The sequence below is a fragment of the Leptonychotes weddellii genome, chromosome 8, assembly GCF_054177405.1.
Source record: "Leptonychotes weddellii isolate Sample4059 chromosome 8, ASM5417740v2, whole genome shotgun sequence".
NCBI lineage: Eukaryota > Metazoa > Chordata > Mammalia > Carnivora > Phocidae > Leptonychotes > Leptonychotes weddellii.
This window is the reverse complement of record NC_138376.1, coordinates 116,190,194-116,205,282: the sequence shown is the minus strand read 5'-3', so window position 1 is coordinate 116,205,282 and position 15,089 is coordinate 116,190,194. Positions and strand designations below refer to the sequence as shown.

General features: G+C 43.3%; 1 protein-coding gene across 1 annotated transcript in view; it reads right to left on the bottom strand.

Moving 5' to 3' along the window:
- Positions 1–7,351: 7,351 nt before the first annotated feature.
- Positions 7,352–15,089, bottom strand: part of IYD (iodotyrosine deiodinase) — a 19,866-nt gene continuing 12,128 nt past the window's right edge. Inside the window, exons 3-5 of the mRNA XM_081829381.1 lie at positions 14,987–15,089; positions 11,154–11,310; positions 7,352–9,179 (exon numbers count right to left, since the gene is read on the bottom strand). Coding sequence (XP_081685507.1) covers positions 8,997–9,179; positions 11,154–11,310; positions 14,987–15,089 — 443 coding nt within the window. The 3' untranslated portion in view covers positions 7,352–8,996. The remainder of the gene's footprint in view (positions 9,180–11,153; positions 11,311–14,986) is intronic.

Sequence of the window (15,089 nt, the reverse complement as noted above, 5' to 3'; positions counted from 1 at the left end):
AACCAATTAAGTCAAATGTTCTCATATATTTAAGCATCTTTTCTAAATGTAATAAAATTATAAATATGGTGAATTTGTTCTTTTTTAGTGTATAGATAATTTTTAGAACGTTTTTATTACAGTATAATTAACATATAGTGTTATATTAGTTTTAGGTGTACAATAGAGTGATTCAACAATTCTCTACATTTCTCAGTGCTCATCAGGATAAGTGTGTTCTTAATGCCCTTTATCTATTTCACCCATCCCCCACCCACCTCCCCTCTGGCAACCACCAGTTTGTTCTCTGTAGTTAAGAGTCTGGGTTTTTGTTTTTCTATCTTAAGATTTATTTATTCATTTGAGAGTGAAAGGGAGAGAAGCACGAGTGGGAGAGGCAGAGAGAGATGGAGAGAGAATCTCAAGCAGGCTCTGCACTGAGTTGGAGCCCGATGTGGGGTTTGATTTCATGACCATGAGATCATGACCTGAGCCAAAACCAAGGGTCAGATGCTTAACTGACGGAGCTACCCAGGCACCTCAAGAATCTGGGTGTTTTTTTGGTCTCTTTTCTTCTTTGCTTATTTTGTGTTTTGTTTCTTAAATTCCACATATGAGTGGAATCATATGGAATTTGTCTTTCTCTGACTGATTTTTTTCACTTAGCATTATACCCTCTAGGTCCATCCCTTTTGTTGCAAATGGTAAGATCTCATTCTTTTTTATGGCTGAGTAATATTCCATTGTGTATACACATCTTTTTTATCCATTCTTCTATTGATGGACACTTAGCTTGCTTCCATATCTTTGCTATTATAAATAATGCTGCAATAAACAAAGGGGTGCATGTATCTTTTTGAATTAGTGTTTTTGTTTTCTTTGGGTAACTACCCAGTAGTGGAATTACTGGATCATATGGTAATTCTACTTTTAATTTTTTGAGGGAACTCCCTATTGTTTTATAGTGAATCTGTGCTGGGGCAGCTGGGTGGCTCAGTCGATTAAGCATCCAACTCTTGATTTTGTCTCAGGTTATGATCTCAGGGTCATGAGATTGAGCTCAGCGCAGTCTGCTTGAGATTCTCTCTCTCCCTCTACCCCTCCCCCTGCTCAAGCTCTCTCCTCTCAAAATAAATAAATAAAATCTTAAAAAAATAATTTATAGTGAATCTGTGCTAATACTGTTAATGAGCAAATTTTTTTACACTTTTCAACTTAAAAGCACAAGCCTAAAATCAATTTCACATCTTAAATTGGCATCGTGAATTTTGTAAACATTTAAATCACTTAAATAAGAAACATACACAAGATTATTCCTAAACTTAACATGAAAGTATCACTGCTATGGGTTTGATTTATTTCATCATTTCCATATTTAATTCAAAACATTCCCAGATGTGAGAAGTCACTTATTCAAGAAGAGAAGAGATTTTCTACCTCAAGGGAGTCAAAGTTCCTGGGTCAAAACCTCATGACAACCACATGGCAGATACCTCAGATAAGCCGAGGTCGTGTAGGAGCAAGAGTCAGAAGGAAAACCAGCACCTTGACCCTTTCTGTGGTCCCTATGACAACAGGGGACCCCCTTTAGAGGGGTTTTAATGTAGAACCTTCATTCCAGTTACCTCTTACTCTTTATTTCTAATTATTAGAGAAGAAGGAAGTCTGCAACCCTGCCTCCACTGGAGTTAGCGAACTTCCCTTATTACTTCATTGGCTTCTGCGTTTATTTGGCCCTCTGCAGACGTCGCTGGCATATTTTCATGTTGCTCTAAGGGCACTTTAATGCTGTTGAGTTTAATCCTGAACACTGGCTCTGTGCCATGACTTTAAAGTCATGATAATAACACAAACCATGCCCATTCCTTGTGACTTTTTAGGAATTCCCAAAATGAGATTATAGCATCTCACATTTCATCAGAGCTACTGCATTTAATTGGACGGGATCTCTGCTTCAAGTCCTGTTCTCCCTGAAGCCTGCCGCGGAACATCCTGTAAGTTAGCTGAGGCCACCCAAAGGGGACGCTGATCTGGTCCCAACCTCAGATGCACAGGCCCATTCTCTCCACTCCACTGCAGGGAGTCTACTCCCCATCCCCACCTCTCTGTAAAAAGTAGATAAATACCTCCTTTTTGCATGTCCAGCCTTTTTGTGTGTGAAACTGTGGGCCTCACAGCAGCAGGGGGGAGCAACAGTTGTTTTAGGCCTTTCATTGTTTGTAGATATGTGTGCATTGAAACATTACAACAGTTCCCATTTCACCAAATTATCATGGTGCACTCTGCTGATAAACGGCATTTCTCATGCCTCTCAGGCAAAATATTTGTTACAACTAGGTTTTTCTTCAAGTTATAACTATTCCTGAAAGATATTTACAAAAATGTTTAAAAATGTCGTATCAGTTTAAATACACTTTTGAAAACTGCAATATTGATAGGAATTCATTGGTAAATCATCTTCCTAAAGCGAATAATCCCCCCCTAATTTGTTCATGTGGCTTAAAGTAGAGTGTACTTTGGTTGGGTCTGAACACGTGCAATCACCCATTTTCCCCCCAATTTCACTGACCAGAGAAGTCCCTTTTCCTTTCAGAGGCATGAGCAAGTAAGAAGTGAAAATAAGGACTTTCTTCTGAGATAGAAGTTTCCATTTTGTGGGCAAAGGCAGGAACATTTAGGAAAGAGAATTTTAGTTCCTTTCTCTACATATTTGTATTGATTTTCTTGGCCCAGATTGATCCCATATTTAAAAGTTGCACATGACGAATGTCAACCATCTCAACTTTAACCTTTCAGGAGAGAATCTTCATGCCTTTCACCAATTTTTGCAACTTTCCATTCCCACGCCTTTGTTGTTACATCCACTTTTATTCCCTAAGTTCAAAGTTCCCTGTTCTTGGGGAAGAGACTTCTAATGCCTGTCCACATTTAGGTCTCCTCCCCAACCAGGCACAGGAGGATGATACTTCCCCACCCTCTGGGCAGACCATGTGACTAGTCCTGGCCAATGGACTGTGAGAGTGAGGAAGTCACTCCTGGACCAAGGTATATGACTGTTGGGGTGAGCACCTCCCTGAGTAAGGAGGCCACATGCTGTGGGGGGTGTGGCCACGGGAGAGCTGAGTCACCTTGTGGAGAATAATGGTCTTGGAGGGTTGCCAGGGCCTGCAGGGGACTTAGCTTGCCCAAGAAATATAATTTTATCATGTTTAGTCACTGACGTGTTGGAGTTGTTAATTGCCACAGCCGCATGGTTCTCAAAGTGTATCACCCAAGCAGCAGCAGCAGCATCTGGGAAACTGTTAGTCTCAGGCACCACCCAGCCCTACTAAATCAGACACCCTGGAGGTGGGACCCAGCCATCTGGGCCTGAACAATCCTTCCAGGGGGTGGTGCTGCAGGCTGGCATTTGAGGACCACTGCTCTGGCCCATCCTGGCTCACATAGCTCCCCATTACAAATTTCCTCCCGGCAAAGTGGGAGTTTCCAAGTGAGTCCTATCAGTGAGACACAAGTCAGTTTCTAAGTTTCTTCATTATTCTTTCTCACAGTGATGAAATAATCCAATGATTCCCCCTATTGTAGGGTCTCAGAACTACAAGGGGATCTATAAGCCTTCCAGATCACTCTTTCTGCTTTGAACACAGTGGTTACAGGACTGCGTTTAAAGAACACGTAGAAGAAAGAAGAAAGAAGAAAAAAGCTTGAGGCTGCTGAGAGAAGAAAGAGAATTACCTTTACTCTTCCAGGCACAGTCACTGGCAGGGGGCTGTGCTGATCTGCCCAGATTATGAAGCAACAGCTGAAATTAGTGTGGGGTGTGTTGGGGCAGTGGGAGTGAGATTTCCCTGGAAGGCTCCCCATCCCAGGAGCAGACAGGATGAGATGTATTTTTATATTTTTTTCCCCCAAGCTCCTCTCCCTTCCTTTACTATCCAACGGGCTCCCTGCAAGCAAGTTAAACCTCTCGTCTTACTTCTCCTATGATTTCCATCTTCCCACCTTAAACGCATCTCCCTTGGGACACTCCAAGATAATCCAATGAAATAAACTTAATCTCTGGTGTCTTCAGTGAATGTCTAAACTTAACAATGGACTTAGGGGGCATGTTTAGGAAAATCGTTTCTATGACTGAAAAAAACGCTTATTTGTATGTGGCATTTCCACTCAGATTTAATTCTAAGTGTTCTTGTTCCTTTATCTTTTCACTTTGAAAAATTCCAAGCACACAGAAAAATTAAAATAAAAGTATAATGAGGGGGGCGCCTGGGTGGCTCAGTCGTTAAGCGTCTGCCTTCAGCTCAGGTCATGATCCCAGGGTCCTGGGATCGAGCCCCGCATCGGGCTCCTTGCTCCACGGGAAGCCTGCTTCTCCCTCTCCCGCTCCCCCTGCTTGTGTCCCTCTCTCGCTGTGTCTCTCTCTGTCAAATAAATAAAATCTTTAAAAAAATAAAATAATAAAATAAAATTTGAAAAAAAAAAAAAAAAAACTATAATGAGGAAGTGACATCAGCAAGGTGGCCAAATAAGATATCCCTCCTTGTATCCGTCCCCTCAACAAAAACAATATGGCACCCATCCATGGGCACAGTGCCTTTGTGAGAGCTGTGGGGCCACACTGAGTAGCTAGGATAGAAAAGTGACCTTCCTGGTTTTTTTCCTTCATGACATTGACTTGGGGAGGGCCTAGGCCTATTTCTTGTAGAATGATCCACGTTCTTGGTTTTTCTGATTATTTCATCGTATCAATTAACCAGTTTCTCTAGCCTCTGTATTTACAGGCACACCTCATTTTATTGCACTTCACTTTTGTGCTTTGCAGATACTTCATATTTTACAAATGGAAGGTTTGCGGCAACCCTACATCAAGAAAGTCTATCAGCGTCATTTTTTCCAACAGCATTTGCTCACTTCATGTCTCTGTGTTACATTTTGGTCATTCTCATAGCATTTCAAACATTTTCATTATTATTATATTTGTCATACTGATCTGTGACCGGTGATTGTGACTCGCTAAAAGCTCAGATGATGGTTAGCATGTTTTAGCAAGAAACTATTTTTAGATTAAGGTATGTACATTGTTTTTTAGACATAATACTATTGCACACCTAATGGACTACAGTATAGTGGAAACAACTTTTATGTGCACTGGGAAGCCAAAACATTCATTTGACTTGCCTTATTGCAATATTCACCTTTTTGCAGTGGTCTGGAACCTGACCCGCAATATGTCTGAGGTATCCTGTACTCTAAACTGGGAGGTAGATGTACCAGCTTAATTGGTTTTCCTTTGGACATTTTGATCTAAAATGTGATACTGAATCCTTCATGTTGTATCCCGACGGGAGGCACTTCATGTCAGTTATCCTTCTATTTGATGGTGTGTCATCACTGAGACGGCTAACAAATGGGTCAAGGTGACAAGCACATCTTCCCCTTGTAATTTTTAAGTAAGAAGGTGAAAAATACATGCAGACAGACAACTTAACTGCATATCAAGTTGGTAACATTAACCACACAGAGAAAAAAACCTCCCAGTGGTGAGACCTGCCGAGGAGCTCTCTGACTCGGTGAGGCTGGTACCCCCTGGGCCGGCTTCAAATGGTCCCGCATCTGCCACCTGAGCCACGGCGGGCCTTCTCCTCCGAAGAGGGGCCGGTCTCTCACCCCCCCTGCTTACTTTGCTCACCTGGATCCCAAAGTAGGGCTGCCTGACGAGGACAGTGGTATCAACGACCACCACCGCCACGATAAAGACACCTAGCGGGTAGGAATGCTGTGCAGCAGGCACTGTGCCAAACTCTGCAACGTAAGTATGATTACCGCCATTTTACACATCAGAGAGGAGCCTCCATTAAGCAATTAGCTCCAGGTCACTAGAGAAACAAGAATTTTTTTCTTCAGCTCTCTCGTAGGGCAGGGATCAGGCCGTGCGATTTCTAAGCTCCTGTGCTTAACCGTTACCCCTTGGCCACCCTTGTTTCACGGACATGATCTTGAAGCTGATCCTGCCATACGAGTCTGCACCACCTCCTGCTCTCTGGGAACGTTCTTGAGAGTTTATGTGCTTGGTATCTGAGCGGCAGACTCCAGACCACATTGAGATTTGCCTCTTTGTTCTGACACTGATTGTTGTCGTGGGATCTTACTTTATGTCCCCGCCTCTCCGCCCTGAAAATAGTCTTTTTGTGACTCATTAAATAGACCCCTGCCGAGGTTTCCAGAACCCAATCAGATACAGCTAAAGTCCAGCCTATAAATCCTTAAAACAGCCCAGGCTCAAGCGAAGATAGCAGATACATTGCTTCTAGAGTTTAAGACCATTTGGTCCATTGAAGATGAGATTCTTAAAGGGTGTCACTTTATTTCTTTTTTTGCCCAACATGCACAGCACCTAGCATTAATCATTGTGAGACTACCCCTACTACTAATACCAGGAGCCAGAGATAACAGCCAGCCCTCAGGGCTACCACGTTAGGAACTACATGGGACTCACCACACACAAGGTAAGTGCAACTTTTACCTTCAGTTTACAAATGAAGAAAATGAGGCTTGGGAAGACCCCCGTTTTTCATGACCACCCAGCTGGTGAGTACCAGGCGAGAAACCAGGTCATCTATGCTGTGCCGTCGAGACCAAGAATCACTGTTACAGTTGCCCCTCGAACAGCACGGGGGTTAGGGACGCCGACCACCCCCCACCACCGCGCACTCCCAAATCCACACATAACTCGTATAACTTCGGATCCCTCCAAAACTTCCCTTCAAACAGCCAACTGTTGAGTTCCTCTTACTGATAGCATAAATACCCGATTAACACATATTTTGTGCGTTCTATGTTTTATACACCATATTCTTCCAATAAATCGAGCTAGAGAAAAGAAAATGTCATTCAGAAAATCGCAAGGAAGAGAACATACGTTGATAGCACTGTCCTGTACTTATCTAAAAAAAATCCGTGTTGCTCAAGGGTCGACTGTAATTCCATCCCCCAAAGAGAACGCTGGCTGTCAAGCTTCCTGAATCTATGTCTTTGCACATTTGTTCAGCATCTATGAGAAACAGGGCTGTGTTTCGGGGCGCAGGGATCTGGAAGGTGGGCAGGCCTTGGCAACCTGTTGCTGGAGGGCTCCTGACTCACGTGGCCGGGCTCTCCCTTTCCTCTCAAGTGACTCTATACTTGAACATGGTACTCGGACTCCCACCTGTGGCCATTTTCCCTCTTCACCCCACTCCCCGGAGGCAAGATTCCCTTGTAAACCTCAGCCCCCCTCGGCAGACTGAACTAAAACTAGCACACAACTCTGGGCTCAACTAGTTTCAAAACATAAGAAACAGAAGTTTATCAGTATAACTTCAATTTCATTGCATCGTAACGCCAAAGTGTGTTTATTATTCTGATACTTGGAACTCTCAGAATATCTTTTTCCTACTAAAAGCAATCTGAAATACAATGGTTAGGCTCCCATTCCAGCCCATGTAAGTCTTTAACAATGTAGTTAAAACAATGCTCATTTACAATAAAGAGTACAGGACAAATGCCTGTCACAATACTAATTATTTTTTAAAAAAAGAATAGAAACAAAATGTAAGAAATGTAAGAAAAATGTAAAGAAAAATGTTAAAATGTAAGAAAAAGTTTAAAAGCATGTTTAGAGAAAAACGAAACTATAGATGGGAGATTTTGGAGATTCTAAAGGAAACTTCTAGATCCTTCAAAGGACTTCAGAAGTGGTTGAGGGCACAGGTTCTTGTAATTAATTATATTTTATATTTTATATTTTAAAGGGAAAAAAATGTCCTCCTTTTCTCTAATACAGATTCGTCACCAACTCTGACTCATCAAAAATACTAAGGGCTTTTCCTAAGTTGTGTGACTCACAAGAGGGATGAAAAGAGGCAGGAGAGATTTTTCTTGAGGAAGCTGAGTAAGAATACAGAAAAAGGGTGACAGAAGGGCTACAGAGGCCAGTGGGGATGCTGGATGAGAACTGATCTGAGCTATGAGTGTGTGCAGCACCCCGGGAAGGGAAGGCAGAATGATGCGCGAAAGATGAGGTCTGGCATTCCCAACCTAACACCTCCTACCCCGTAAGTCCCAAACCACTTGACTTGCCACCTGGAGAAAAGGGATAAGTCTTCTGTGGGCTGGAGTAGAAAAGAAGGGAGACACCGTGAGTGCTGTGTATGGAAAACTGTTCTCTTTAGGAAAAAGAAAACAAGCCCTGATTTGTGGTATCCATCGACTGCAGGGGTGTAAATACTCCCACCATGGGCGATTTCCAACCACAAATAGTTTAACAACAGGCTCACAAAATTCCTGAATATTTAACAATCTGCTTCCACAAGCTGGTGCGAGCCAACTCCAACACACCACTGGATGATGCAACTAACCCTTCACACGCTCAGACGGTTACGGGTCAGAGTCACCTGCTCAAGCATGCACTCCTCTGTTCTGTGATGGTGATGTTTGAAGTATTTTGACAGTTACTTATTAAAAAAGGGCAGGATATCCATGAAGTTCAGTAAAAGAGTAAATCTCAAAAGCACATCCTGGTCTAAAAGCCACCAGAAATCAGAAGGCAGAGGCTATGTGATTAGTCTAAATTTAAATTCAAGAATGGTCACATAGCCGAGTTCTCGGGCTACATTAAACATTCTGATGACTCTTTCCTATCTACCAGCTTTTAAAATGTAAGAGAAAAAAATCACCAGTGACTTTTCTGGAACAATTTTAAAAACTTAAAAACCAGGGCCTGTTCTCTGTAAAAGGTTAATGCATTTGCAGAGTGGATGAGACATGGAAGTACCCAGTGCCCTCTTATGGTTTACGTTCACCCAATCACACTATGGGGAGCAGGGCTTCTCAGACTCCAAGGGCCTGGTGACGTAGAAAGTTTCTTGAGTGGAGTGGAGCGCTGGGGAGACCTAACACCCATGGAAAAAGCAACCTGCACACCCAAGAGGGACCAGAGTGGACCACGCCATCGTCTGTCAGCATTCCTGATGGGCTCCTGCCTACACGGTCACCATGATCTGATCCAGAGGTTTCCGTGTGAGGTTGGGCACTGTGGCCTCTTTGCTGGGGTACCCCACCGGGAGCAGCAGCAGCAGCTTTTCATTTGTGGGGCGACCCAGGAGCGCCCTCAGTCGGGGGCCACAGTTGAGAGGACTGGTAGTGACAGTCACCAGGCCCGCATTCTGCAACAGGAGGGGAGAGAATACGTTGGCAAGTCAGTGGGCGAAGAAGTCACGGCTTTTCCTGTAGCCTGGGGACATTTTGGTCCCTATGAGGCCTGCTTGTCCTGCCCTTTCCCTGAAGCTGGGCACCCCGGGCAATTGGATCTTGAACCTTACCCGCTCTCCTCAATCTCCCAGTCCCCACATTCTTTTGACCAAACGGTGAGAGGCTTCTTGAAGAAGAAAAATACTAGTCTTATTTTTCACCAATGGTTAAGAAATGGGAATGGTTGGGCGCCTGGGTGGCTCAGTTGGTTAAGCGACTGCCTTCGGCTCAGCTCATGGTCCCGGAGTCCCGGGATCGAGTCCCATATCGGGCTCCCTGCTCGGCAGGGAGCCTGCTTCTCCCTCTGACCCTCTCCCCTCTCGTGTGCTCTCTGTCTCTCTCATTCTCTCTGTCTCAAATAAATAAAATCTTAAAAAAAAAAAAAAGAAATGGGAATGGTTATTTCATGGAAGGAAATGTAGGGAATCCAAATACACCAAAGGAGTGGCCCCACAACCAGGGAGTTCCTACGCTTATAAAGTCAACAATGAAGGCAGAGTATCATCCCCAGCTGAAAATACCTATGTCCAATCACAGAAGACCCAGGGGCCTGGGGATCCATTGGAAGTAGAGGAATTACTCCATCAACTTCTCCCCAAGCCCCTCCAGATAATAAACACCTAGTAAAAATCATGTGCAGCTTCAAGATGCCTCCCAAGCCGACTATCTCCATCTCCCTACTTTCCCAACCGGAGGGTCGCTGCTAAGCCTGAGCCAGGCAGAAGTTCTGGAACTGACTTTGAGAGTCGTACAGGAGAGGCTCTTTGGCCCGGTGGTCATTATGGGATCTGTGCAGGTGGGGGTTTCAGGAAGATTCCGCTTTCCTCCCTCACAAATAGGACCTACACTCAGAATTAGGCCTGAGGCGACGCTAGAGGGCAGCAAACTCAACACTAACGTGACGGGGCTGCCGACTCAGAGCTTGGGAAAACCTCTGTGAACTCTGCACTTCTTCCAGCACCCTAAGATGAATGAACGATGGGGCCATATGGTCCGACCTTGCACATCACTTCCTCTATTTAACTGCTCACAGAATCAGGAAGGAAATAAGACGTCACCTCCTCGAGGCCAACTTTTCAAGTAATCTAAAAGCAATGTTCTCTTGTGTGTAACAATGACTGTATTCTGCAAGGTGTTTTTGGCATACACGTTTTTTCTTGAAGAAGCATGTAGGCTCTTAGAATCGACTGTCCCTTGAAAGTATGATCACTCGCTCTTATAATCTTGTTTGCTTCATTTGCTTTATGTGTTTCCTGTCTCTCCACCAATGGACCCCAGTTCCCAGCAGAATGCACACACAGTTCACAAGGCAGCTATCCCTGGCACTCGCCCCGGGGCCTGTCACATAGAAGGAGCTCAGAAACTATAGGCTGAGTGAATGAACTGAATCATGTAAAAAGTGTACCTCCATCCTGCTCTGTTTCCTGCTTAACGTTGCTCCAGCTACTACATAGATGGGATTTTTTACAGCACATAGACACCTTTCTCATGCAATACGATGGCAATTCGACTTTCCAGGAAGAGCTCTATGATCGAGTCCTCTTTAGGGCTTTGTAATTCCATTGCCTCAGACAACAGTAAGCACAGCTAGGCAGTGTGTCCGCCGAAACTCTGGAAGCTTCCTGTCGTTACAGATGAAGGCGAATCCAGTGACCGTTTTTCTGAGCCTGAGTGAGGTTGCAAGTGGATTTCTGGAAGAATTCCAGCTTGTTGCACCATGAGACTCACCTATCCAGGTTTCCAGGGTGACTTTTTACATCAGAGCTGCCTTACTTAGGAATTCAACTTTAGATAAACAACTTCCAGATGTCTGCAATGTGTGAATAAGGCCACTGTTTGGCCCTCGGGTATTGCTTCTCTCTTCGGGGCAGGGTGGGAGGGTAACATACCTGCAGAGCGGCCAGGAGGATGCCACAAGCAATGGAAACACTGATCTCATCGTAGTAGTGGACCTTTCTTTTGCCATTTGCAGCAAAACCATGTACTTGTTTGAAAATCAGAATCAGAACGGGAGCTGTGTCCAAGTACTCCTTAATCCAACTGGTTCTGAAGGGAAAAAAAGGTAATCCAGAGACTGATTGCTCTTAACGATTTTTTTTTTCCTTTTTTACAACATTAGCTTACTTATGTCTGAAACAAAAGCATTTTCTTGGGGCGCCTGGGTGGCTCAGTCAGTTGAGCGTCAACTCTTGGTTTCGGCTCAGGTCATGATCTCGGGGTCCTGGGATCAAGCCCCACGATGGTCTTTGTGCTCGGGGGGTGGGGGGTGAGTCTGGTTGAGGATTTCTCTCCCTCTCCCTCTGCCCCTCCCCCCCTAAAATAAATAAATAAATCTTTAAATTAAAGAATTTTCTTGTATTTTATATTTCAATTGAAAAAGAGCAGAAGTTTTGTTCGTGTCCTATCATATTTTTCTGTCCAGGGTCATTTAATCCAAGAAACCTGTGTTCATACGGGTATAGTATGGCAAGGCACATGAAATGCTGAAAGATACAAAGATGGATCCTATAACCCAGAGGGCAATATGTAAAATTTGGCAAACAAAAACATGGCATGTGGAATTAAAGAAATGTAAGTCAAGTGCATTAGGAGTCCTCCAAATGAAGTGTTGATAATTTTGAATAAGCAGATTAGAAGAACTTTTCCAAACTTTCCCTTGAGGTGGGGCACTGAGGACCGAATGGAAAGGGGGCACTGGAGAGGGCATCCTAGTGAGTTGATGAGTAAAGGCAGATTCAGGACAGAGGATGCTTAACAGGCCAGGGAGTTTTCAGAAGCCTGGTAGCCTGGAGGATGGGGTGCATGGTAAAGCATGGGTGGGCTGCCCCATACTTCATTGGGTAGGTAATGGAACGTGACCACAAGCTTCTGAGCAGAAGCATCATGTGATCAGGTCCATTTCTGAAAGAGGCAGATTGATGTGGGCAAGGGACCAGGAGAATCTGGGGAGGTGTAGAGGCTGGAACTGATAGGTCCGGTACAGGAGCAAAGGAAAAGGGTGATGGTGAGGTTTAACCAAAATCACACGGACAGAGGTAGTAATGCTATCAGCCCAGTTGTGGAGAAAAGGAAGAGATCTTTGTGGGAGTGGGAGATAATTCATGTGAGGTATAAATATTAACTTTCAACTTTTGCTTTCCAGCTGTGGAGCATATCTTTCTCTATTCCATTATCCTATCCCATACATTTGGCAAAAGTTTTATTCCAGCACAGATGCTCAAAGTAGTATTCATGCAATGCTGTATATTAGAATTTTTTTTAGGATACAGATACATTAGGTCATTAATTAACCAGAGATGATTTCATTTTAAGCCTAGTTATTCTTTACTGTTTTAAAACAATCTAAACTCACTTGTGCAGTTTTCTATGGTTCCTCTTGCACTCTTAACTTCTACAGGTTACATTTCCAAAGCTACCTTACCATGCTTCAATCGGCTTACAGCTTCTCTGCCTTTTGGCTGAGATCAAGTGTAGAACCATGCTTCAATCAGTCACATTGGGCTATTATCAATCCTTTTCTCCTTACAAACGGGGAGAATGTTTATTGTTTACAAGGAGGATAAATTCTGGAGCCAACGAGTTTTGCCATACTGGGCAACCTCCTGAATTTCCCATGTTTCAGTTCCTACATATGTAAAGGGCACTATTAGACACTCACCCCATACAGCTATTGTGAGGGTGAGATCAGTCCAATAGATGAAGTACCTAGAAAAGTACCTAACCTAGCACACTGCTATGTGTGTGTTAGCATTATTACTACTAATATGATTTTACAATGAATAATTAAAAAAATATTTTAATGCGAGTTGAAGATTAAGCAGTTTACCTTGGTTCAAAGGCAGATTAGCAATATTCAATGATTTTTGTACTTTTTTTTTTTTTTTTTTGCCTAGACATACATTAGTATCTAATATTTCTGGTTTGTTCAATTTTACAAGAATTTATTATGACATCACATTAAAGCTAATAAAAACACAGCAACAAGACCTATGAAGAGAAGGACAAGTAGCACCTTCTGCCTGGGGTGGAGGGCTGAAACCCGCAAACAGAAAACTATAAGGTTTGAAAAGTAGGTTGGACCCAGGTTGTATATTGAGTCTTTAATGACAGCTATGGGTTTCAAAGTGGACTCCAACAGGATGTCAGGACATATGCTCATTTGCAATTCAATTCAACAAACATTTATTCAATTACCTACTATGCATCAGCACTATGCTAAATGATATAATGTGACATTTTAAATCTGGACCCCTAGAGTTTTTATATATATGTGTGTGTGTACATATTGCCTTCAGAGAAAGTCTATAAGCTTTCTAAAATATGGCCTATAACATGAGAAGAAAAGTAAACCAATAATTAAAATGCTATGTGATAAAATGGCCATTTTAGATGCACAGAAGTTGTATATTAGGTGCTTAGAGCACAGAGATGAGAGAGTGACTAATTCTGCCTTCGTTGGGGAGAGTGCCAGGGCCCTGCAGCATCTTGTGGGCACTGTGCATGCAAAGAGCAGGACATCTAAGGGTAGGAACTCAACTTAACTTTTACCCATCCCATTTTTTCCCCATGAATTTGCAATAAGATTTTTATATTTATTATTAATATCCTGCACTAGTTCCAGAGTATGGTAATAAGTTACAACTCCATAAGGCATCAATTTAATAGGGTTTAAATATCTTAGGCAAAATATGTCCTCTGGGGCCAAATAAATGAAACAGGAGCAGAGCCAAGAGGCCCTCTTCCCATCACCCAACCCTGACTACTGGATAAGAGGTCCCCCCCTTCTCCCCAAGGCTGCAATCTCATTGCCCTTTCTTTCTTACAAGCTTGGGTCACACTGGGGTTTTGGATAACACCCCGGGACTGGCCACGGAAGGCCCACAGTTGAGAACCAGAGGTGTGAATACCTCTGTATTCCAAGTGCCAATGACGAGAGCAAGCTTCCCTTCTCTGAAGTAAGAACCAACGTCTCTGCCCACTGTCCCTCCTCACGCTCAGCCTCAGGGCACCCCGGAGGGGAAAGGAAATGGCCTTTGTGGGGACGGCAGTGTTTTGAGGACTCGGTAAGTGACAAGGCTGAGTCTAAACAATTGAAAGTCACTGTTTTAATGACAAAAGTGACTGAGAAGTTATGGAATGCATCTGAGATATTATGAAGGATGACCGGCCCTCAGTGGGGAAAGAGGACTCCACAAGTCACTGTTAGTTGCAGCTACTAGAGGAACTGACAACTTGCCGGACGTACCCTAATGCGCAGAGGCACTGCATTAAATCTAGTTACAATGAGTTTCACCACACTTCCTTCCGGGAGATAAGGAAGCCCGCACAGTGACTAATGCCTAATAGATATTACACTTGTATCTACTCTTACCAAGCATGTCCTAAAACTAAAGCCTGCTTAGTAAGATCACTTGGAAGATGGTATCACTTTAGCAAATGTAATTTACTTCAGTCAAAGTCCTGAGAAATATCTCACAGTCTTACATTCCAGATGGGAGAAAAGTGAAGTAAGTCCTCAATGTTTTATTTATTATTACTTGGGTCAAATCCCATTTACTTACCAAAGATGCATATGGCACTTACTAGGTGTCATCATTGTTCTACATGTTGGCAAATGTGCTTACATATTTAATTTTCATAATGAAGTAAATCCTAGACATTCCCATTTTACAGATGAGAAAACCAAGCACAGAGAGGTTAATAACTCCATCAACTTTTGTACCTCAGCTTCTTCAGGTCTGTAACCCATTGGTGCCCCATCCTTTTCAAGTAGTTTACTTCCTCCTCCTCCTCAATGATCTCCCGAATCTTGTGCTTCACGTTCA